A 25,968-nucleotide genomic window follows, 5' to 3' on the forward strand; every position below is an offset into this window, starting at 1 on the left:
AAGGGTCCAGGGACCGTTCCGCAATGCATGCTGTGCGTGTGCTAAAGCAGTAGCAAAAGATTATTAAAATAAATGTGTGGTCCTACTGTAAAAAGTTTAAAGCTATGCCAGTTTGATAAGCATTAGGCAGTGCCTTCAAAGGTGGAGGACAAAAGATTTTCTATTTTACTTATTTGACAGCTTTTTAATTTATTTGAAAGCTTCCCATATCTAGATTTAAATACCTTGAAATAAAAATTGATCATCACTAAAACAGCTTTTAGTGATGTTCAATTTTTATTTCATGATATTTAAATCTAGATATGGGAAACTGGTAGAAACAAGCAGTTATCTCTGTATTTTGTACTCATTTTTCTGCACTGTTCTATACAATACAGATGTAGAAATTTCAGTGAGAATATTCTGTTCCTTAACTGTTCATCGGTTTCTGTAATCTGCCTTTGGGAAGTCTAGTGTTATAAAGATGGAGTATATTGAAATTAAATGGAAATAGAATTAAACTCTCTTTCCATTGGGGCACATGGAATCACATCTGCATCTGATGTCTGTTTTGGTCACTTGGTGGCCCTTTACTAACATCTCTGCATGAATACAGGGGGCGTCTCTATAGCCAGCCCCTCCAAATGACACTGATTTAAAATGTAGAACAAATTAGTACTCTAATCGATGAAACAAATACTTCCTCTGTGTACATCCATATGCTCAGTGGTGTGCTGGAGAGAGTAATGCATTGCCCCCCACCCCCAGGCTCTCTTCCCAGCTATAGCCAGCTCTGCAATTTGGGGGGGGGGGGGGGCGCAGAGGTGGACCGGGGAGAGAGCCTGTTGTTAAACATTTACCAGCACACCACTGCACATATGTAACTAGAGTATCAGCATTTAAATGCATTTTTCCCCGCCTAAAAATAGGTAGCTCCCTATAGAATTACCCCCATGGTGAAATTTCATGTTGACTGATGGTAAACGTTTAACTCTGTTTGATAATTGGCATCTGTATTTGGAATGGCATCTCTAGTCTAGCAGCTGACTTACCCTCCTCCCAGCCTCCCCTGCCAGCCTAGCTGCCTCCAGCAAAAAAAAAAAAAATTTTTAACAGCACAAGGGTGCAGAGCTGCTTTCTAGGCTACACCGCTAATGGCTCTACCAGTCCATCCCCTTCTCACATGGAAGAAAGATGGAGAAAACACTGGATGGAAAGTATGGAAAGAGGGAACGTACTGGATGTAAATGCTGGCTGGAAGGAGGCAGAAACAGAGAGAAACATTGGTGTCCCAAGGTTGTTCTTGGATCATGGTGCGCCGATCCTGCACTAAAAAATATCAAATAGTTTTAGTGAAGGGGGGCGTGTATGGAAGCAGAGTGACCTGCGCTAATCAATTAGCATGGGAGCCCTTAGCACCTATAAAATAGGTGGCAGTAAGGGCTCACACAGTAATTACCACACGCTAATTGGGAAATTAGCGCATGGCCATTAATGGCACAAGCGAAACTGTGGCCATTTTATAGCCATGCTAAAAGTGTCCACAGAGCGTGGGAATCCTTGAGCTAACAACAGCGCAGGGCACTTTTAGGGCGGCTTAGTAAAAGGGCCCCTCAGTATGTAAGATATGGGCATATTTACAGATAGCATTTAGGCAAAAGTTTGGCATTTATCTGAATATATACAATTATTCTAGCCATCTATGCACATGATCAATGCATAAATGTTAGCGCCCACTTTATAGAATTATCTCCACAGTGGCGGCATGTTAACCACACTGTACAAAGTCTGGTGTAAATGCTGGCACCCAACCAATTAGGTGTGCAAATGCCAGTATTCTATGACAGTGTTCCTGATTTCTGGGAGCGCCCCTGATCCTCCCATGCCCCTCCCATGACCACACCCAATTTGCAGTGCTATGAAATTTAGGTGTGCATGTTATAGAATAGGGCATGTGGCAGATTTGCACATAACTCCTAATTACTGCCAATTAAGCGCTTGTTAACTCCAACATATTCAGTGCCACTAGCTATACAGATAGCAGTACCAAATGTGCTTACTAAGTTAAGTGCTGGTACCAGAGCTTAGCTTAGTACAGTCATCGCACCGGCTGGATATTGGGACGGTTATTATTACTGGAAAAGAGTAGCCTTGAACTGCATTGTTGGATTGGTTTATGGCAGAGGAGTAGATTTTTCAACCAGCGGTGTACCTACCTTATATGGCTCCCAGGGCAGGGCCCACCCCCTCCCTAGGCATCGCACACACCCAGGGGTGTGCTGGTAAATTTTTAACAACAGGCTCTTTCTCCGGACGTAGCCAGCTCTGCAGTTGGAAGGGCCAGGGGTGGTCGGGGGGGGGGGGAGCAACACTTGCCTCTCTCTCCTCCCTTCCTTCATGCGGGCTTGCTAGGCATACCTTTGTTGGCAGCCAATAAATGGACTGCCACCACTCCCAACGTCTTGCGCTGAGCAGCATGCTGGAACTTCTCTCACATGCTCGAGAAGTCCCAGCCTGCTGCCCAGAGCTGGAAACAAGGAGCGGGGAGCAGCAGTAGTCTATTTACTTGGCTGGCAGGGCTCAGCATCCCCACCAGCAAAGTAAAAGATAATTCAGCAGGGGGCCCAAGCCCACATTTTGGGAGCCAGTTGTTAAAGTAGCCATGGAGGGCCCTACTTTAACAACCGGCTCCCAAAATTCTTAAAAACTTAACAACTGGCTCTTGCGAGCCTGTGAGAGCCTACTCCAGCACACCACTGCACACACCCCTCCTCCAAGCAAGGGGGTGCACGGAGCAGGCATGCATCTTCCGGTTCTGCTGGTCCCCTGCACCCTCTGACGTCAACTTCCTGTTGCAGGGCAGGGGACTGGCAGAACTGACAGCCATGTGCCTGTTCCGCGCACCCCCTTGCTCCCGGCACCCAGGGCAGACTACCCCCATCACCCCACCATAGGTACGCTAGAGTTTCCAACAACTGAGCAGAAGTACAGGGGACAGAGCTATTACTCTGCTCATTGTGAAAGTGCAATTTTTGTCATTGCAACTAAAGTGCTTTTTTGGTTTTTTTTTTGCTGTGCAGGCTGTGGGATTCCAGCTATCAAGCCCACTATCAGCAACTACAACAGGATAGTAAATGGTGAGAATGCAGTCCCTGGCTCCTGGCCCTGGCAAGTATCCCTCCAGGTATTGTGTCGTTACCCCAAAACAGGGCAAGCTATTTGTACAGATGCTGGAAAACAGCATTAGGGTTTACTTGTAATGGTTTATCTTATATTATACATGACTGTTTAGTTTGCAATTTAACATCTGTTTTGTGCACACTCAGTTATTAAAAGCTCCTAAATTGATTTCATGATACAATTAGGTGAGATTATCGGACAATAACTATCCTATTGCCTGATAACATGAATTACAGAAAGAAAACATTCTGCGCTTTGTGTTTTTATTTCCCTGCGCAGTAAGGAGGTAATTCTCTGCAGGTCGCCTATTCAATATCATTTATGGTTTAAAATTCTGTCTAGCCCATAAGGCCTATGCAAGGGAGTATTCAGAATACTGCCCCTCACCCTTAAGGATAGTCCCTCAGATAACCTGAGCCACTTTAAACCCATTAGTCCCACCCAGGGAGGAAGTGAGGTGGGAGAGGTGGAGTCGAAGGTAAAGGAAAGAGGAAGTATAAAAGATAGGGCCAGACTGGGATTAGAGAGGCCTAGGGAAGGAAGAGTTGAAGCTCCACCATATGCCTTTACAACTTATGTCTAAGTGACCGTGACTTGGCTGAGGTAAACCACATTTGATTTGAAACTTCTGAGGTGACCGTGACTTGGCTGAGGTAAACCACATTTGATTTGAAACTTCTGAGTGTTGCCCTGCGGTGGACCTCAGAGAGAGAAAAAGAGAACAGTTTGTAGGCTGTGTGTTTGGGGTGTGGCAGCCAACAGCCTCAGACTGTGTTTGGGCCCTGTCAGCCACAGGCAGACTTGCCAAGTCTCCCGCATTCGGTGGATCATCTCTCTCACTCCCACTGGAGAGATTCAAGAAACCTGGCTGTGCCAGATCAATGCGCACACTGCATAGGCAGTCAAGAGCATTAATGAGCAAAGACTAGAGCAGCTGCCTGCAATAGTAGCAGGCAACTGTGGGGAATGGAGGCAGAGCAGCAGAGAGAAGTAAACCACCCTAAGAATAGCAGAGTGGAGACCCCTCCCCTGATGCTCGACTCCCGACCCGAGCAGCAGCAAACAAAGCAAGGCGTTAGGAGATGCTTCACTGTTTTCTACACAATTACTAACATGATTGGAGTACTGTGTCTGTGCAGGGTATCTGGTACTTGATTGGTGATCAATAAGACTGGGTGGGCTGAGCCAAATATGGGTGGCCTGGGCCCACCCAGGCCACTTGTAGCTATGGCCCTGCTCCAGCCAGACCTCAAAACAAGACTCACAAGTCTTCAAATAAAAGATTGGCTTACCTCAGCCAGGTCATATCAGCTAGAAGTATTCAGTGAAGGCATATGCTAGGGCTTCAGTCCTTCCTTCCATGGGCCTCCTTAACCCCACTCTGGTCCTGCCTTTTATAGTTCCATCCCTTCTGTCTCACTTGCTTCCTGGGTGGGGCTAAGGCTTTTAAGGTGGCTCACAGTACCTGAGGGATCCATCTTAAGGGTGAGGGGCAGTGTTCTGTATACCTGCTCATAGAAGGTTAGATGGTAAGTAGCTGAAGCTACTGTTGAAAAGTCCTGAGCTAAATCAAAAATAAATAAATAAGGCAATAGCATGTTATTGAACAGCATGTGCACTTTTACCAGTGAACAGGTTGGGCAGTCTCCAGTCAACCCAGAAGCAAGATATATAGGCCTGCAAATCATGGAGTCACAAAATGTGCTCTATAAATTTGCCTTGCGCTAGACTTGTATATTCTCATCTGGTTCATTGTTTTCTGCTGTTTATATTGTACTATTATGTATTACTTATTGTGTTAGTTTTAAATTGTAGTTATAATTTTTGTATTGATGGAACTCCAGTTTTGACAAAAAAAAAAGAGCAGATTTTTAAAAAGCATAAAATAGTAAATATTTACACCCACATACGAGATTTGCCTTGTTCCTTTTTGAATTAAACCCACAATGTGGCAATGTGCCACATGCTGCTCTTACATATTAAGTACAATTCAAAACACTTCAAAGGTTAAATGAACTTCAACAGTGAGAGGTAAAAATAAACAACAATAAAGAATCTAGAACCAATCCCGCAACATATCAACAGGGCCCTGATCTTAGAGACGTGTCTAAGAGGGAAAAGATTTTTAGGATTAGAAGAGATTTCAATATAGGCTGCACCTGCAGCAGAGCATTTAGTCTAAACAAAACAAGCCGTCAATCGGCTCACCTGACCGCTCTATACATCATAAGTCTCCTGCATTAACTCCGATATTTTTAGACATATTTTTAAAAAAATATATTTTTGTATTTATAAATCCCTCTATCCATATACCAATATGTGAGCCAATTGGTGGATTGTTTCATTGAGACTAAATGCTCTACTGCAAGTGTAGCCTATACTGAAATCTCCTATACTCCTAAAAAAACTTTTCCCTCTTAGACACTTCTCTAAGTGTAATATGTTGAGGGATTGGTTCTAGATTCTTTATTGTTCTTACATTTTAGGTGCACCATCTGAGAACTGATTATGTTGCAGCCTTTGTGGTCCTATGGCTTCACAAACAGAGCTGATAGTCTTTTTCCTCTCTGCTCTTTTTCAATATTATTTAGGATGGAAGCGGCTTTCATTTTTGTGGTGGATCTCTTATCAACCAGTTCTGGGTGGTGACAGCTGCCCACTGCAGCGTGAGGTAATATAGTTAATTCTGCATAAGTATAACATTTGGGGGTCACTTACTAACAGCTAACATACGCTAATGACATTAACATAGTTAAAAGGACCAAACCAGCCAGGCACTTCTTTAATTAAATACTGGATTTATATAACAAACACCTCGGTATGTTTAATATACTTCATAGACATCCGCAAACTCCAGAAGATCAACGCAAGTAAAGGGTTGGTCGATGAACCTCAGCAGTAATGCACTATGTTAAATCTGCTCATGCACAATGTCTTACATACTCAAGTCTTCACTGGTTCCTTGACCACCTCCTTCCTATGTTGTTTATGTTTTTCAAAATCTTTTTATGCATAAATAAACTTCTTATATTCTTCAAATTATATTGTCATGAAATTATTATACTCATCTTTAAAATATACACTCTGATCTAGTGGGCTTAGGGACACTCTTCTCCGACACAGCAACACAGCACATGTTTCGCTAAATCGCTTTTTCAAGGAAGTCCCCAAATATTAGCCTCTGCTCATCCTGCTGATCTTGTCCATGTTTGGCGAATGTCGTCAGGATGAGTGGAGGCTAATATTAGGGGGTAGTCCATACTGTTGTTTGGTATTATGGATTCTATTCTGCCAAAACAAACTATGGTCTATTTTCCCCCTCATGGGATAGCTAATTCTATTTGTATGATCGGCTTTTCTTGATTTAAATTGTTTCCAGTAAATGGTAAATTGAGCTATGTAATGACCTGACCATAATGTTGGAGAGCAGTTTAAATCTGCAACCATGACCTCATGAGGGTTATTGTTAGTATAAGTGATAAGATCTAGTTGATGTCCTTTTTCGTGTGTCAAGTGGGCTAAGGTCAATCCAAAATACAAATTATCTAAAAAAAAAAAAGCATAAAGATAGAGGCAGTGGTCTAACATCAGTTCTAAATGTAGATTTATATCCCCTAATATCAAATTGAATTCAAATTATTCTTAGATATAAAATATTCAGCCACTGTCTGGATAACTTATATGTTTAGTTTAGGCCTGCAAATAACAGAGCTGAACTAAGGGGTTGATATTCAAAGCACTTTAACTGGGCAAGAGTTGCTCCTGCCTAGTTAAAATCCTTTGTATGGGATTATCCGCTGATTTTCAGTAGCCCTTAACTAGTTAGTGCCGCTGAATATGAGCACTAACCGCTAAAGCCATAGTCAGTGACTTTATGGGCAGTCCAGAACTAGAGTTGGCACTTTCGCAATTAGGTGCTTATTTCAGCACGTTACCAACTAAGTTAACAGGACAAATTGGACCACATAAAAAACAGTCCGATCTTTGTCTTGTTTCACTTAGGATCTCATTTTCAAAAGAGAAAAATGTCCAAAAATTGGCACAAATATGCATTTAGACATTTTTCTCACAAAAACGTCCAAATTGGTATTTTCAAAACCAATTTTTAGACGTTTTTGTATAAAGTCCATTAGAAGTGCATTCAAATCTCAAGGGGGCATGTCAGGGGCGTCTTAAGGGCAGGATCTGGGCGTTCCTATCACTTGGACATTTTTCAGCCATAATGGGACAAAACGAAAGTGTCCAGGACTAAAACTAAGATGGTTTGAGCTAGACCTGTTTTTCTAACGAATAAGTCACAAAAAGGTGCCCTAAATGAGCAGATGACTACTGGAGAGAATGAGGGATGACCTCTCTTTTCTCCCCCAATGGTCAATAACCCCCTCCCACCCCCAAAAAAATGTGATTTAAAACATTACTTAGATTGGACACTGCAAAAGCGGGGGACTGTGTGTCACTACATAGGAAGAAACCAGCAGAAGAAGTACTGAAGGTAGCAGGGCTCTTCCACAAAAATGACAGAAGGATGAGAAATGTAATAAAATCTTTATTCTTCAAGACCCAACACCAGGGGCGTAGCCACGGGTGGGCCTGAATGGGCCCAGGCCCACCCACTTTCCCTCCAGGCCCGCCCAGGCGCCCATTCACATCCTTCTTCGCTCCCTGCATCGCTCTGCATTCTTCTTCTCGCCTGTCGCGCGGTGCTGCCATTCATGCAGGCAGCTGTGCTCTCCCCTGCCGCGTCTATCCGGTCCTAACAGGAAGTGCATCAGAGGACCGGATGGACACGGCGGGGGGAGGCGCGGCTGCCTGTGTGAATGGCAGCGCTGCGTGCATCATGGCGGGAGAGAGGAAGAGTGCAGGGAGCGATGATCATGCGACGAAGTGGAGCCTGGGGAGAGGTGCGCATAGCTACATTTGGTGCTCACTCAGCCAAGGTACTGGGTAGGCAGTGGAGCAGAGGGAGAAATCTTGTATAGTGGGAGGAGAGGGAGAAATGCTGCCTGGAGGGAGAGGGGGATAGGGACAAGAGATATGGGGTGGATGGAGAAGGAGAAATGTTGCATGGAGGGGGAGGGAGAACACAGGGAGAAATGTTGGACACAGGTGAAGAGGAGGGAGAGATGGTGCATGAGGGTGGAGGAAAGGAAGAGAGAGAGAGAGAGAGACAAAGGGGTAGAGGGGGGCAAGAAAGGGAGAAATCTTGTATATAGGGGTGGAGAGGAGGGAGAGATGGTGCACGGAGAAGAGAGGGAGAAATGTTGGGCATAACAGAGGATGGGAAGAAGGGAGAGATGCTGTATGGGAGGAGGAGAAAGATTGGACTTGGGGCACAAGGGAGGGGGAGACAGAGATGGTGGACAGTGGGAAAGAGACAGAAATGTTGGACATGGTGGATGAAGGACGAGAATGCTGCATGGGAAGGAGGGGGAAGACAGCTATTGGATCTGGGGTACAAGGGAGGAGGAAAGAAGGATGTGGACAATGGGAGAGAGGGGGAGATGTAGGACATGGGGTTGGATGAGAGGCAGGGGAGATTCATAGGAGAGGGGAGAGAGGGAGATATTGGATCCAGGAGCAAATGAGAATGATGGAAAGATGCCAGACAATGGGAGTGAGGGAAGAGAGAGGGAGAAATGCTGGACCATGGGGAGGAGAGAAGGGACGGGTGGAGAGAAGAGAAGGGACAGGGAGCTAGAAGGGTGGATGGAGGAAGATGCTGGGAATGGTGGAACCATGTGGGAGATGCTGGAGGGGGAGGAGGAAGAGGGTGGCAAGGAAATGGATGAGAGGATAGTGATTACAGAAGATAGAAATATAGTAATGGGGAGTAGATTAAAGATGAAAGGGAATTGCTGGAGAAGGAGTGAGTTGGGTAATGGGAGAGGTAATGGGTGAGAGAAGATGACGATCTGATAGGCAGCTGTAAAGTAAAAAGAAGAAGAAAGGCGAGAAAGAGAGTAAAATTTGAGTTGACAGAGAGGCAGAAAATAAAAAAAAAAGAGGAAGCAGCTAAAAAGGAATGATCAGTATTGTCAGAGGTAGATGTAGTGAGGGAATAGACAGTAGAGAGGAGAAAAGACAAATGCACAGCAGTCACTTGAAGGAGAATTAGTAGACGCCAGGAAATTAGAAGCAACATAATGGAAAAATAAAATGTCCAGACATCAAAAGTAGAAAAAAGCATTTTATTTTGAATGTTTAAATGGAATATGTTAGCTTTGTGAAAAGTGCATAGCAAATGTCTTTGCATTGGTTCAGTACAAAGGAAATGCATTTTTGTTTTTATTTCTTCAGGGTTGTAGTACATGTTAAGTTTAACTTCTTGGGGTTCTCAATTCAATTTTTGTGTAAATATTTTTATTTCTAACTTGTGATCCCTTGTTCTGTTTTTGGTGAGGGTCTGTCAGTGTGATAGTAATGGCAGGTACAGAAATCGGAAGGGCGGCAGGGAAGAGAGGGGATTGGAGAGAGTGCCCTCCTTTATTTTCTGACCTGGGCCAGAGCATGTCTAACACTGGCCCTTACCCTTGCTTTATAGCTGGTGGGGCTCCCCAAGCATCCATCCTCCAAAGGCAGTCAGAGCTCCCTTCTACCAAGCTCTGCAGTTGCCGACAGCATCTTTGAGTTACTGACAACTAAGGATGCAAGGGGTGCCAGCTTTGGTCGCTTAGGGATGTTGCTGCTGCCTGCCAAGCTTGGTAAAGGGAAGTTCTGGCCACTTTCAGAGGAAGTCTTCAACTGACAGAGTTTGAGGATCCTCATTAGCTAAAGCAGTGGCGTAGCCAAGGGTGGGCTTGGGTGGGCCCAGGCCCACCCACTTTGGCTTCAGGCCCACCCAGTAGCAGCATACCTATGATGTGGCTGGCAGGGATCCCCAAGCCCCACCAGCTGAAAACTCCCAACGTGTCTCTCCTGCATACCTTGTAATTAGCAGATCTTCACCTGCAGTGAGCAGTGACATACATAGAGCTTGCACCAGCCCCACAGCCTTCCCTCTGATGTATTTCTGCCTAGGCGGAAACAGGAAGTTGCATCAGAGGGAAGGGTATGGGGCCAACTTGAGCAGTGTGTATTAGTTGCTGCTCGCTGCTGTTGAAAATCTGCTATTTAAAAGGTATACAGGAGAGGGGGGATGTTTGAGAGTCCATATAGCATGCAGGTGAGAGAAGGCGAGACCAAATCACCTGTGGGATGGGGTGAGGTTCTTCTGCCCACCCATCTTGAGCCCAGGCCCACCCAAAATTGGGTGTCTGGCTATGCCCCTGAGCTAAAGTATTTATATTTTGAGGTGAAGGTAGGGCGAGGCAGAGAAACTTTTGTGCCACCCACTTTGGGCTCAGGCCCACCCAAAATTGGTTTTCTGGCTACGCCACTGCCCAACACAGTACTGTGTTTCAGGGTGAAGCCTACATCAGGGGTCTAAAAATAATAGGACATGTATAAAAACACAAATATGAATACAAACATAAAAGGACTGCATCACATAAAATGCGTAAAAACTAAAGTATAGTAATCAAATAATATAATAAAATGTAATAAATCAGATGGACTAAAATAAGCACATAATGTTGCAATCCATAAGGGAGTAGTGCATAAGAATTAAACATAACAGGCATAATCACAAAAGGAGATTGTTAATAAATTATAATAAAATACATATGATCAAATATTAAGATGGCCAATAATCAAAATAAGAAACCATTTCTAAAACATGTGTATGTAAGACAGAACACTCTTAAACATAGAGCAAATGAAATCGGCTATGTGATCTCCTATAGCACAAAGCTATTCTAGATCTGCAGCACTTCATACATGTTAATACATGTCTTTTCCTTAGTGCTGTCCCTTGTGTTGTCACTTAAGTACTGGGGTTGCTGATTTTTATTTCACTGAAAATTCTCAAAAACATTAAAAATTAGAAATTAAATATGAGTAGAAATAAAAGGTTTGATCCAGTATAGGAGGCAAGTAATTAACATGTCTGAAGTGCTGCAGATCCGGGATAGCTTTGTGCAATAGGAGATCACATAGCCAATTTGATTTGCTCTATGATGCCTCCTATCTGGTTTTTCCTTATTAAAATTTGTTGGGATTTTTTGCTTATATAGTTTAATGTTTCTCACCACTGTTGTTCAGTTTTGCTACTTCCTTTGTTTTTTCAAATTTCTTATTGAGGAGTAACAGTTTTCCCCTATTATTTTTGTAGAAACACAATTAGTAGCAACATTTCATACTACCAATCCCAGGGCAAGCAGTGGCTTCCCCCATATCCATCACAATAACAGACTATGAACTTTTCTTCCAGAAACTTGTCCAAACCTTTTTTAAACCTAGATACTCTGACTGCTGTTACCACATCCTGCAGCAGCGAGTTCCAGGGCCTGGGTTCTATGTGTGTGAAAGAGATGTGATTTTCTGTTCGCATTGACTGCACGATCAATCTGTTCTAATCTGGTTTATTTAGTTTTCCAGTAGATTTATTAATGTTCTAGTGCTCACTACATTGTTTGTGATACTGCCTTTTTCTAGGTAGGTGCTTGCTGTGTGATTTGTGGAAGTAACTGCTATTATGGTATGTTGGAATTGCTCTGTAGGGAAGATAGGATATCCTGATAGTGAGGTTGCAAAAGAGACTGTAGTAGATCAGGTGTCCTTAAATAAAAATCAGACAAAAGATTGCAAATTAATACTGTCAAGTACTAAGCATGATGTAAATAGGAACAACAAACATACTTTGAAATGTCTATATGCCAGGAGCCTAAGAAATAAGATGAGAGAGTTAGAATATATTGCACTAAATGAAAAATTAGATATAATAGGCATCTCTGAGACCTGCTGGAAGGAGGATAACCAGTGGAACATTGTCATACCGGTGTACAAATTATATCGTAGTGACAGGGTGGATCGAATTGGTGGAGGGGTAGCATTGTATATTAACGAGAGCCTTGAATCAAATAGATTGCAAATTGTGCAGGAAACAAAACACTTCTTGGAATCACTGTGGATTGAAAGTCCATGTATAAAGGGGAAAAGGATAGTGATAGGAGTGTACTACCGTCCGCCTGCCTAGGATGAACAGACGGATGCAGAAATGTTAAAGGAAATTAGGGACGCAAACAAATAATGGGTGATTTCAATTACCCTGATATTGACTGGGTCAACGTAACATCGGGGCATGCTAGGGAGGTAAAATTCCTTGATGAAATCAAGGACAGCTTTATGGAGCAGCTGGTACAGGAGCCGACGAGAGAAGGAAAAATTCTAGACCTAGTCCTTAGTGGAGCGCATGATCTGGTGCAGGAGGTAATGGTGCTGGGGCCGCTTGATAACAGTGATCATAATATGATCGGATTTGATATTAGCTATGAAGTAAGTATACATAGGAAATCAAATACGTTAGCGTTTAACTTTAAAAAAGGAGACTATGATAAAATGAGAAGAACGGTGAAAAAGAAAACTTACATCAGGCATGGATGCTGTTCAAAAGCACCATCCTGGAAGCCCAGGCCAAATATATTCCGCATATTAAAAAAGGAGGACGGAAGACCAAACGACAGCCGGCGTGGTTAAAAAGTGAGGTGAAGGAAGCTATTAGAGCTAAAAGAAAATCCTTCAGAAAATGGAAGAAGGAACTGACTGAAAATAATAAGAAGCAGCATAAGGAATGTCTAGTCAAATGCAAAACGCTGATAAGGAAGACTAAGAGGGACTTCGAAAAAAAAATTGCGTTGGAGGCAAAACACATAGTAAAAATGTTTTAGGTATATTAAAAGCAGGAAGCCGAAAAAAGAATTGGTTGGACCACTAGATGACCGAGGAGTAAAAGGAGCGATCAGGGAAGACAAAGCCGTAGCGGAAAGATTAAATGAATTCTTTGCTTCGTTCTTCACCAAGGAAGAGTTGGGTGGGATACCGGTGCCGGAAATGGTATTCGAAGCTGACGAGTCGGAGAAACTTAATGAATTCTCTGTAAACCTGGAGGATGTAATGGGGCAGTTCTACAAACTGAAGAGTAGCAAATCTCCTGGACCGTATGGTATCCATCCCAGAATTCTGATAGAACTGAAAAATGAGCTTGCGGAGCTATTGTTAGTAATTTGTAATTTATCCTTAAAATCGAGCGTGGTACTGGAAGATTGGAGGGTGGCCAATGTAACGCCGATTTTTTAAAAAGGTTCCAGAGGAGATCTGGGAAATTATAGACCGGTGAGTCTGAGTTTTATTTTAGTTACATTTGTACCCCGCGCTTTCCCACTCATGGCAAGCTCAATGCGGCAGGCAATGGAGGGTTAAGTGACTTGCCCAGAGTCACAAGGAGCTGCCTGTGCCGGGAATTGAACTCAGTTCATCAGTTCCCCAGAACCAAAGTCCACCACCCTAACCACTAGGCTACTCCTCCACGGGAATCAAACTCAGTTCATCAGTTCCCCAGGACCAAAGTCCACCACCCTAACCACTAGGCTACTCCTCCACGGTGCCAGGCAAAATGGTAGAGACTATTATTAAGAATAAAATTACAGAGCATATTCAAAAGCATGGATTAATGAGACAAAGTCAACATGGATTTAGTGAAGGGAAATCTTGTCTCACCAATCTACTACATCTCTTTGAAGGGGTGAACAAACATGTGGATAAAGGTGAGCCGGTTGATATTGTATATCTGGATTTTCAGAAGGTGTTTGACAAAGTACCTCATGATAGACTCCAGAGGAAATTGGAGAGTCATGGGATAGGAGGTAGTGTTCTATTGTGAATTAAAAACTGGTTAAAAGAGAAAACAGAGAGTAGGGTCAGTATTCTCAATGGAGAAGGGTAGTTAGTGGGGTTCCCCAGGGGTCAGTGCTGGGACCTCTGCTTTTTAACATATTTATAAATGACCTAGAGATGGGAGTAACTAGTGAGGTAATTAAATTTGCTGATGACACAAAGTTATTCAAAGTCGTTAAATCGAGGGAGGATTGTGAAAAATTAAAAGAGGACCTTACGAGACTGGGAGACTGGGCGTCTAAATGGCAGATGACGTTTAATGTGAGCAAGTGCAAAGTGATGCATGTGGGAAAGAGGAACCCGAATTATAGCTACGTCATGCAAGGTTCCACATTAGGAGTCACAGACCAAGAAAGGGATCTAGGTGTCGTCGTTGATGATACATTGAAGCCTTCTGCTCAGTGTGCTGCTGCGGCTAAGAAAGCAAACAGAATGTTAGGTATTATTAGGAAAGGAATGGAAAACAAAAATAAAGATGTTATAATGCCTTTGTATCGCTCCATGGTGCGACCGCATCTCGAATATTGTGTTCAATTCTGCTCGCCACATCTCAAAAAAGATATAGTGGAATTAGAAAAGGTGCAGAGAATGCGATGAAAATGATAAAGCGGATGGGACGACTTCCCTATGAGGAAAGGCTAAAGTGGCTAGGACTCTTCAGCTTGGAGAAAAAGCTGCTGAGGGGAGATATGATAGAGGTCTATAAAATAATGAGTGGAGTTGAACGGGTAGATATGAAGCGTCTGTTTACGCTTTCCAAAAATACTAGGACTAGGGGGCATGCAATGAAGCTACAATGTAGCAAAGTTAAAACGAATCGGAGAGAATCTTTCTTCACTCAACGTGTAATTAAACTGTGGAATTCGTTGCCAGAGAATGTGGTAAAGGCGGTTAGCTTAGAGGAGTTTAAAAAAAGGTTTGGACGGCTTCCTAAAGGAAAAGTCCATAGACCATTATTAAATGGACTTGGGGAAAATCCACTATTTCTGGGATAAGCAATATAAAATGTTTTGTACTTTTTTGGGATCTTGCCAGGTATTTGTGACCTGGATTGGCCACTGTTGGAAACAGGATGCTGGGCTTGATGATAGACCTTTGGTCTTTCCCAGTATGGCAATACTTGTGTACTTGTGAGTGCCATTTGTAGTGTTGTGTTTAGCTTCACACTATGCCTGGTAATGGATTTGGATTTGGATCACACCTTTCTCAGTAATAGCACAAGGCAAGTTACATTCAGGTACAATAGGTATTTTCATGTCCCTGGAAGGCTTACAATTTAAGTTTTGTATCTGAGGCAATAGATTGTTAAGTGACTTGACCAAGATCTCCAGGAACATAAGTGGGATTTGAACCCTGGCTTGGTTCCCAGCCTGCTGCTCTAACCATGTTTGATAACTCATCAGCATACTAAGGGCTCCTTTACAAAGCTGCAGTAGTGATTCCCACATGGCAAATGCGGCATATCCCAAAGGAATTGATTGGGCTTCGTTGCATTTGCCATCCGGGAATCAATACCACTGCTTTGTCAAAGTGTTTATGTATGCAGGTATGTATGTGTATGTATCTGTAAGAAGTGCTGACAAAGTAATGTAATGGAAAATTTTTGCTCATATCAACTCAGTCCTTTGCTCGCAAAGAAACATTTCTGCTCACACCAACTCAGTCCTTAGAGGGAACATTGCTATACCCTATGTTTTGATCAGGACACAGTAAAACTGATAATGCACCTGTTCCAACTGCTTTCTACTCTTCTTGCAGTCCCAGTTACCATCGAGTTATCCTTGGGGAATATGACCGGTCTTCAAGCAGTGAGCAACTTCAAGTCAAGACCATATCCAGGGTAAGTTCAAAGGTGAACAGTTGTGTTACTGGCAAGTTATTCTGTGTCTTCAATTTTAATATCATACCATTCTCTGTTTGGGCAATATTTCTTCAATAGCTTGTTGTATGGTGTCACCTTCTAACACAATGGAAGGTGAGAAGTGGAAGAAGGCTCAGCAAATAAATGGGATCAACAAAAACATTGATTTAACACATAAAAACAGTTCTTTTGTAGCTGTAGTGTGAATGACTCGACGCGTTTCGGCACATGCATGCCCACTTCAGGAGTCTATTGATATATATCCTGCGAGTGGAACTGGACAGCCACAACAAATGATAGATGTAGGTCTTGAAAAAGACCGTGATTAAAGTATGGATGCACTTGTACAAAACAGTGTAACAGCCACCACTGGATAATCCTTCGGCAGTAAAAAGTCTGGTGGTGACCCGCACCTTCTAACACAACAGTACATGGGCATTCCATGAATTTTTGTACAGAATCTATTCATAACATAACACCTGATTATAGTAAATCCAGTCAATATTCAGATGGCAGCGGTCAGCATTTTTTAAGCTAAATTAGCCCTAGATATTCAATGCTGGGCTACATTGGGGCACCCCCATTGAATATCTGGCTCTCACTGGACATGTGCTGGCTGTGAGAAGTAATGCAAGTCCTGGCTGATATTTAGCAGGGACCAACATACCACTTATGCAGATCTATGCCTGAATGAATATCCCACCTCCTCCCCCCCACCAACTAGCTCTGATCCATCCTTTCATCCACTCCTCCCAAGTCAAAGGAGCCCCCCCCCCCCCAGGCCTGGTGTTCTAGCGGTCGACGGATGTATGAGCAAACCCCATTCTCTCCTGCCCCTAGTGATTCCTGAATCAAAATGGCTGCCACAACCTCTAGCAGTAGTCTTGCTAGAGGTCGCAGCAGCCAGTTTTACATTAACTAACTTTTCTATCCCACAAATCATACCTAGTTCGATTTTAATTCTTAATCACAAATGTCCTGTTACAAAACCACACTTTTAAGCACCTTTAAATTTCACATAGCATTGCATATGCCTTAATTCCAAAGAGAGACTACAGCTTAGGCCCCACAACTCCAGATGACTACTTACATGTAGGCTATAATTTCAGTCCACTAGGAACAACCAGACAACCCTGTTGGGAGGAACATAATAATCTAAGCAGTTCATTTATTTTTATAAGTCCTTGAAAATACTGTACCTGGGCTCAAACAATCACAGAGCACAAAATACTAGGCGCAACAATTTAAAACCAAATACCACCGACAACGAAAAATTCATTGAATGTCTGGACCCAATCCCCGATGAACACCCTGCAGACAGAATTTGGACAAACTTCGCTATACTTACTGATGAAACTGTCACACAAGCGATTAATAAGTTCGCCAAATCCCACTGCAAACTTGACATATGCCCCAACAACCTAATAAAATCCGCTCCTCAACACTTCATAACAGATCTCACGAAGCACCTAAACTACATGCTACAACACGGACTCTTCCCTAAGGATAAAGGAAACATACTACTTACACCAATACCTAAAGACACAAAAAAAAAGCAAACGACATAACCAACTACCGCCCAGTAGCATCCATTCCTCTGGCAGTCAAACTAATGGAAAGCATGGTAACCAAGCAACTTACTGATTACTTAAACAATTTCTCAATATTACATTCAACCTGCACTACCCCAGCTGCAATGGACTTAAATACAAGATGATGCACGCCACTACCTTCTCTTACAAGAGCACGCAGATATGGAATGCATTACCTACAGACCTGAAAGCAATCAAAGAAACATCTATCTTTCGGAAATCTCTGAAAACATTCTTCTTCAACAAGGCCTACAATGAAAACTTATAACTTCACCAAGTCCACTCAACTATGAGCGCACACCTCCTATAATTACCCTAACAACTCTCTTCCCTCTTCCCTTACCCCTTCCTAAGCGCTACACATTACTAATTGTATCCGATATCCTGTTATGACAATGTTATCAAATCTATGTAAGCCACATTGAGCCTGCAATTAGGTGGGGGAATGTGTGATACAAATGCAATAAATAATAATAATACATGAATCACAATCAGGATTCCAATCCAATCACAGCCCCGAAACAGTACTAATCACTCTCCTTACCAAATTTAAGCAAGCAATTGCAACTGGCAATAGTGTACTTCTCCTACAATTCGACATGTCCAGGGCGTTCGACAGGGTAAACCACAAAACACTATTAAATATCCTAGAATACTTCGGGATTGGAAGAAATGTACTTGTTGGATCAAAGGCTTCCTAACTGCAAGAACATACCAAGTGATATCAAACTCGAATACATCTTCACCATGGAAACCAGAATGCGGAGTACCCCAAGGTTCACCTCTTTCATCTACCCTTTTCAACCTAATGATACCTCTAGCCAAAATGTTATCCAAACAAGGCCTCAATCCTTTCATCTACGCAGATGATGTCACGATCTACATCCCATTTAAACACGATCTAACAGAAATAACAAATGAAATTAAACACAGCTTTCAAATCATGAACTCATGGGCGGATGCATTCCAACTAAAGCTTAATGCAGAAAAAACACAATGCCTCATCCTCTCATCACAACACAACACAACACGAACAAACCCACCACTATAAACACCCCAATATTTGCCCTTCCTGTTTCAGATAGCCTGAAAATTCTAGGAGTTACAATTGACTGAAATCTTACACTAGAAAGCCATGCGAAAAACACAACCAAGAAAATGTTTCACTCAATGTGGAAACTCAAAAGAATAAGGCCTTTCTTCCCAAGGGAAACATTCCGTGGACTGGTACAATCAATGGTACTAAGTCAACTAGATTACTGCAATGCAATCTATGCCGATGCAAAGAACAAATCATTAAGAAACTCCAAACTGCACAAAACACAACAGCCAGACTCATATTTGGAAAAACGAAATATGAAAGCGCCAAACCCCTAAGAGAAAAACTACACTGGTTCCCACTTAAAGAACGAATTACGTTCAAAATCTGCACTCTGGTTCATAAAATCATACACGGTGAAGCTCCGGTATACATGTCAGACCTCATAGACTTACCAACAAGGAATTCTAAAAGATCATCACATACATTCCTGAATCTCCACTACCCAAGCTGCAAAGGACTAAAATATAAACAAACATATGCATCCTGCTTCTCCTACATAAGCACGCAACTATGGAATGCACTACCAAAAGCCACAAAAACAATACACGACATAACTAAATTCCGAAAATTACTAAAATCCAACCTGTTCAATAAGGCATACCACAAGGATCCATCCTAAATACCAGAACTGTACAAAATCGAACTCTCTATTCTTGACTGCTCAAGTTAACCTATCACAATTGAACTTTAACAAAACACCTTGTTTATTTCTCATTACAACAATGAATCCTCTTTATTTAATTGCCTACCCACTCTGTCACTGGCATTATAACTATGTATTTCTCATTCCGGAATTGGCGATCGCCATTACGGAACAATGTAAGCCACATTGAGCCTGCAAATAGGTGGAAAAATGTGGGATACAAATGCTACAAATAAATAAATTAATAAATAAAACAAACTTATTGTTCAAACAGCAGCCAATGTAATTCTACTAAAATAGGAGTAATATGATCATGCACTTTCTTATTTAGTAACAGGTGAGCTGCCATGTTTTCAAACCAACTGTAGCCTTTTTAACAGATATTTATTAGCCAGCACAGGCTTTGAGGTCAGCTGGAAAATTTTTTACTAGAAGTTCTGTTTTATCAGGTGATCAAATTGGATGAGTTTCTGAATGTTATATTTCATATTGCAGGACCCCAATAGTGGAATAAATTACCCCTGAGTTTGAGAGCAATACAGGATTTGGAAAAGTTTAAAAAGGATTGGAAAACACATTTATTTATACAGGCTTATGAGGGGATCAGTTATTTATTTATTTGTTGCATTTGTATCCCACATTTTCCCACCTTTTTGAAGGCTCAATGTGGCTTACAGTATGTCGTAGTGGCGATCGCCATTTCTGGAATGAGAAATACAAAGTGGTATTGCATTAAGTTCATAGATGGTAGAGTAAATTATAGAGTAAATTAGATAATCAGTTCATTTCCGGCATGAGAAATAAGGTGGGAGTGCGTTAACGTTCGTTAGTGACAAAGTGATTGAAGCAATCAGGTATAGAGAGTTCGGTTTTGTCTAGTTCTGGAAGAGTTTCGTTGTCTGGTATTTAGGATGGATCATTGTGGTATGCCTTTTTAAGAGAAAAACTACACTGGCTCCCACTAAAAGAATGAATTGCGTTCAAAATCTGTACCCTGGTCCATAAAATCATTCACGATGCGGCCCCAGTATATATGTTAAACCTCATAGACTTACCAACCAGGAACACAAAAAGGTCAGCACGCACATTCCTGAATCTCCACTACCCCAGTTGCAAAAGACTTAAATATAAATCAACATATGCATCCAGCTTCTCCTACATAAGCACACAACTATGGAATACACTACCAAATGCCATACAAACAAGGCACGACCTAACAATCTTCCGAAAATTACTAAAAACCAACCTAGTTATAATTGTAGACTAATGAAATGGCAAAAGCACAAAAGATGTCATTACTCCTATATTTGAAGGCATATAGAGGTCTATTATAAGTTGTTGGTATTTGTGTTGTGATATTATCACGTATGTCTAATTTTGATATTGTAGATGTGTTGTTTATAATCTGCCTAGAACCTGTTGATAGTGAGGAATAAAATAAAAAGTAAAATATTTTGGAAGTCCACAATATAAAACAAGAATGGAGAAAAAGCACTTCAGTGCCACTATCATATACAATTGTATATGTACCATCACTTTAGTACATCAATAGTCATAAAAATCTCCATAAACCTTCAGCAAATAAACTTTTAAGTGAATATTGACTCATCTTATGCTGTCTTCAATAACTTCTTGCTGGTAACAAACCCTTCATTAGCACCAGCCTCAATGTAGTGTGCACCTAAAAAATTTTAAAGTGAGTATTTACTTATACTATCTTTAACACCTTCATTCTGTTGACAGACTTTATTCAGGAAAATAACAAAAGGAGACAGGTTCCCCTCTGAACAAGCAAACAACAACAAAAGGGAGTAGGAGTGGATCAATTGACTTATGATAGAAAAACCTAATATGGAAAAAAAACAAAAAGGAATTGAAAATAGCCAAAGTGTATTAATCATAAAAAAACATAGATCTGCAAGGGCCTATTTTAGGTCTCCAAATAGAAAATATTCAAAAGAAGGACTTGACATAGTGCCATGTTTCGGCGTCAGGAGTCATAAATATCATTTGGAATACATCTATTAATTGCATAAAGTGAATTCAGAATGAAGTCAATTTTGACTGTAGTTCTTGTGTTCTAGAACAGTAGATTTGTGTGGCTATCCGTTATGGAATACTGGCAGATTAGGCACACAATTTTACTGCTTTAGAATACTAGCTTAGTGCCTAAATTTTAGTCACCTAACTTTAACACCTTTTATAGAATCTCCCCCAAAATATCTGACTCTCGACCATGGCCACTGTTTCACCAAAAAGTGGCTTCTTCATGGTGTTAACATTAGTAAAATAAATTGTGAAAACTCTTGGTGTACCAGATAATATCATCATTAACCAGATGTCTCATGACTGGTTTTTTTTTTTTTAGGCTATTACCCATCCCTACTGGAATGCCAACACCTTGAACTATGACATCACCCTACTGAAACTATCATCGCCTGCCCAGTTGCACGCCCGTGTTTCTCCCGTCTGTCTGGCTGCTACCAGCGATGTACTGCCATTGGGCATTATCTGTGTCACCACTGGCTGGGGCCGCATAAGTGGCAGTTGTATGTACGCTAGATATAATGTGGTTAATATGCAGGTTAAGGCCTGAAGTGATAAGTAGTAGTAGTAGTATGCAAGCACTAAAAATAGTATGCTACACAATAAACCTTAAGTTGCATATTAAGATAGTTCTCCAACACATTAATATATGAGAGGCAACTGGCATTTATCCACATTTAAATGATGGAATGTCATATACAAATGAGGCTTTTATAGGCCCAGGCTATGTGGCGTGGTGTGCTGTCCTCCACATGCTGTTCACTGGCAAAAACACAACAAATGTATTTGGTCAAATATTAACCCACCAATATTTAAACACTAGTAAAAAAGGCCCGTTTCTGGCTGAAATGAAGCGGGCGCTAGCAAGGTTTTGCGCGGAGTGTGTATGTTTGAGAGAGTGTCTGTGAGAGTGACTGTGTGAGAGTGAGAATGTGCAAGTGTGTGTGTGTGACAGAGAGTGGGTGTGAGTGTGTCTGTGAGAGAGCGTGTGTGTATGTGAGAATGAGTGTGTGCGAGTGCGTATGTGAGACAGTGAGTGTCCTTCCCTGTCCCCCCTGTCAGGTGTCAGGACTGGGGGGACTGTGGACAGTCATGAAGGCAGCCCCTACCAAAATAATGAAAGCAAGACCATTTGTATAATAATCACTGCATTCCAGAGAACAAAATGGAGCAAGTTCCCATATGCTATCTTTTGCTTTCTGTATTCAGTAGCTGATAGGCTTGCTAGACTTACCTAAGTGGCTGCAGCTGCAATACACTGAAAAGAAAGCAAGGAAACCTATGAGACGCTGCAAGGAGGAAGGCAAGTCGACATCATGACGGGGTGGAGCGGCGACTCTGGAGGGGAGAGGGAGAGAGTAGCGGGTGCAGGGGCGAATGGGAGGGAGTGGAGAGAGCAGTCCATTGGGCATTTCGTGGAGGAGGTTGGGTGAGGGGGAGGGGGCGAGCGGTGACTCGGGAGGGGGGAGGGAGAGAAGAGGAGTGGGTCCAGTGGCGAGCAGGAGGGAGTGGGGACAGAGGGAAAACAAAGCAAGGAAACCTATGAGCGCCCTCGACGTCATCACGGGGGTGGAGCAGCGACTCTGGAGGGGGGAGGGAGAGAATAGCGGGTGCAGGGGCGAGTGGGAGGGAGTGGAGAGAGCGGTCCATTGGCTATTTCGTGGAGGAGGGTGGGTGAGGGGGAGGGGGTGAGCGGTGAGTCGGGAGGGGGGAGGGAAAGAAGAGCAGCGGGTCCAGTGGCGACCAGGAGTGAGCGGGGACAGAGGGTGGTGTCGCAAGGGCAAGGTAGGCTGCTGCAGTGTGTGCGGGCCTGGGACGAAATTGGCAGGCCCACCCATAGATACGGCCGTCCCCTTGGCCTCTGACTTCCCTCTGATAGGTCCGTCATTCGGTGTGACGCTCCTCCCTTTTCCTGTTTCAGTTCCCTTTGATAAGTCAGAGCGGTGCAGCTGTGACACTCCTCCCTTCTCTGATAGGTCAGGGCGGGGCAGAGATGTAGTGTGCTTAAAAATGGTTACAGAGCTTCGAACATATGAACTGTTGAAGCCTCAGAGTGTGCTTTTTATGTGCAGATGGGGCGTGACCTACAGCCCAGATGGGCGTGGCTGAGACTGAGGGTGAGTAGTCCGAATAGCCTAGCCTACCAGGACAGGAGTTCAGGACAGATGGAGTGAGCTTCAGAACGTCTGAGGGGGGATTTTATTTATATAGATACTGTCAGCACTGGATTCAAAGAGTGGGCACAGCATTTAAATCTACACCCAAATATTCCAGCACAGGCCGATACTTTGTTATCAGGTATAAAGTGACTGGCAGAAGTAATCCGGGTGCCTCTGATATTCAGCTCCAGTACCTGGATAACCATCCAGTTAGGACAGCTATTTTGCTGCCCTAACTTACATACTTAAGTAATTATCAGTGCTGTATATCAGTGGTACCTAGCAAACTTCCAGATCCACCTTGCTTCTACCCTAGACTGCCCCAGCACTACCAGAGAAGATTTTCAGAAGCATTATCCAGGTATGGCCTAGGAGAACAGCATGTATTCTACCAGGAGAAGTGCCGTGAATATCAGGCCATAAATTTTAACATACATACTGCCTCCTTCAATCTTCCACATTAACCAGTTCTTTCATTAACAGAGAGGATTTCTTCTCCCCTTAAATCATAATGAAGAAAAAGTGCCCCTCCTCATCCCATAAACAACATGGAGGAGTAGCCTAATGGTTAGAGCAGTGGGCTTTGATCCTGGCAACCTGGGTTCAATTCCCACTGCAGCTCCTTCTGACCTTGGCCAAGTCACCTAACCCTCCATTGCCCCAGGTACAAAACAAAAAAAAAATGGATTGTGAGCCCCCTAGAGACAGGGAAAGTACCTGTATATAATGTGTACAGCGCTGCTTATGTCTAGTAGCGCTATAGAAATGATTAGTAGTAGTAGTATCATCACCCTTCCCCCTGGTAGTCAGTAAACTCTCGCATGCTCCTTAATGCCCAGATAGGTATTACCTTCCCCTTTCCAACCACCAAGACAGGACCCCCCACCCCCCCCCCAAAAAAGCAAACACATATTCCTACAATAGAAAAAGAGTCCTTCCATCCTTTGCAAGTCGAGCCTTAATGTTATAGAGGGGATGGACCTTCACAAATGTCACATCCTGGAGGCACTTCATCGCTATCACTCATCCAGAACCATTTTTGAAAAAGTGGGAAGCAAGGCAGAATGGAAGCGTCCTTCTTTCTGCCCCCATTGCCTTTTGACCATTTCTGAAGTGCTAAGGGGGCCTTTTGGGTGAAAGAGATGGTGTTGAGCTAGCAGACTTGTATGAATGACTCTGGTGGAATGGCAGGAGGGAGGGAGTGAATGGGAATGGTATGCAGTTATTTTAAGAGGTGGCAAGAAGGAGGAAGCAGAGCCAGCAGTCCACAGTAGCTGACTCTGTAAGGTGGCAAGAAACAAGGGTAATTTCATGGCAGCTAATTTAACCATTAGATTTTTGGGGTTAACTTCACTATTATTATCACGGCTAAGTGCTATCACATGGCACAGTGATTAAGGTTTGGTATGCATGCTGGACATTTTACTAAGTCACATTTTTTAGCATGAGGTTTTTTTTTTTTTTTTAATTTGATTTGGTTTGGTTTTTTGCATAGTCCATATGTGAAAAGAAATTATGACTGATTCTGTAACTCAAGCCACAGGAGACTCATTTGAGTAGAGAAATATCATGAATTCTCTTTTTCTTTTTCTTTCTCTTTTTTTTATTGGGGTCTATTTGGTCAATAGCATCCTGAAACACTGAATCTCATTTTTAAAGACTGGTTATGTGAGGGCATTAATGACAATATTTCCCAGATTCTATATAATGCAACTGGAGATGCATGTACAAATCAGGTCATAATCTGATTTGCAAGTGCAACTTAATTATCTTAACAAGCCAATCAGCACCGATAATTGCCACTTCATAGGCAACTATTGATACTAATTGGCATTAATTAGAATTTACACACAGAACTTGCTAAGCCTATTCTGTAAAGTTCTGAGCATAAATTCTAAGATGCAGAATGGGCAGGTCATAGGTGTTTCCAAAATGAATGTGTGCTGATATACTTGGTTTATATAACTGCGACTACTTTTAGTCATGCAGATATTCACTAGGCATATTCTATAAGCCATGCCTAACTTTAGGCGTAGTTTATAGAATACGCCTAGTTGTATTTTTTACAGAGCCATATATAGAATCTGGTCCTATATAGGCAGACTGAAGTCTGTGACTATTCAGTTCTGCTAAATTAAGTCCCTGTTTGTATTTACAACACTTCAATTATTCTAGAATTCTGCTTATCTGAAAATACTTAGGTGCTCTATGGTTTAATAAGAAAAAATGTAGAGAATTCTTTATCTCTTTGTCATCTAGCTAACACAACTCCTGCCAAGCTGCAGCAAGTAGCTCTTCCCTTGGTTACTGTAGCTGATTGCAGGCAGTACTGGGGTTCCCGGATCACTGACCTCATGATCTGTGCTGGCGCAGCTGGAGCCTCCTCCTGCCAGGTAAATTAATTTAATACAAGTTTTTATAGACCTTTCTGAGATCTGGATAGTGTACAGTAAATTAACAAAAACAAAAAACAAACATAAATCAATAAAACAGGATACACTCATAACACCTCATATAAAGCAAAAACAGTAAAAATTAAAAAAAAACTATAGAAATATAAAAACAATACAATATAGTTGCTGAATTTCCTATATTTGGCAAATACTCTCTCAAATTTAACAGTTAACAAGCATGTC

At 42.3% G+C, this 25,968-nt stretch overlaps 1 protein-coding gene across 1 annotated transcript in view; it reads left to right on the forward strand.

Moving 5' to 3' along the window:
* LOC115471307 (chymotrypsin-like protease CTRL-1) overlaps positions 1-25,968 on the forward strand; it is a 49,898-nt gene that overhangs the window by 13,128 nt on the left and 10,802 nt on the right. The window contains exons 2-6 of the mRNA XM_030205009.1: positions 3,060-3,163; positions 5,751-5,830; positions 15,688-15,769; positions 21,496-21,676; positions 25,592-25,725. Of these exons, the coding sequence (XP_030060869.1) occupies positions 3,060-3,163; positions 5,751-5,830; positions 15,688-15,769; positions 21,496-21,676; positions 25,592-25,725 (581 nt within the window). The remainder of the gene's footprint in view (positions 1-3,059; positions 3,164-5,750; positions 5,831-15,687; positions 15,770-21,495; positions 21,677-25,591; positions 25,726-25,968) is intronic.

The sequence above is a fragment of the Microcaecilia unicolor genome, chromosome 5 (genome assembly GCF_901765095.1).
Source record: "Microcaecilia unicolor chromosome 5, aMicUni1.1, whole genome shotgun sequence".
NCBI classification, from domain to species: Eukaryota; Metazoa; Chordata; class Amphibia; order Gymnophiona; family Siphonopidae; genus Microcaecilia; species Microcaecilia unicolor.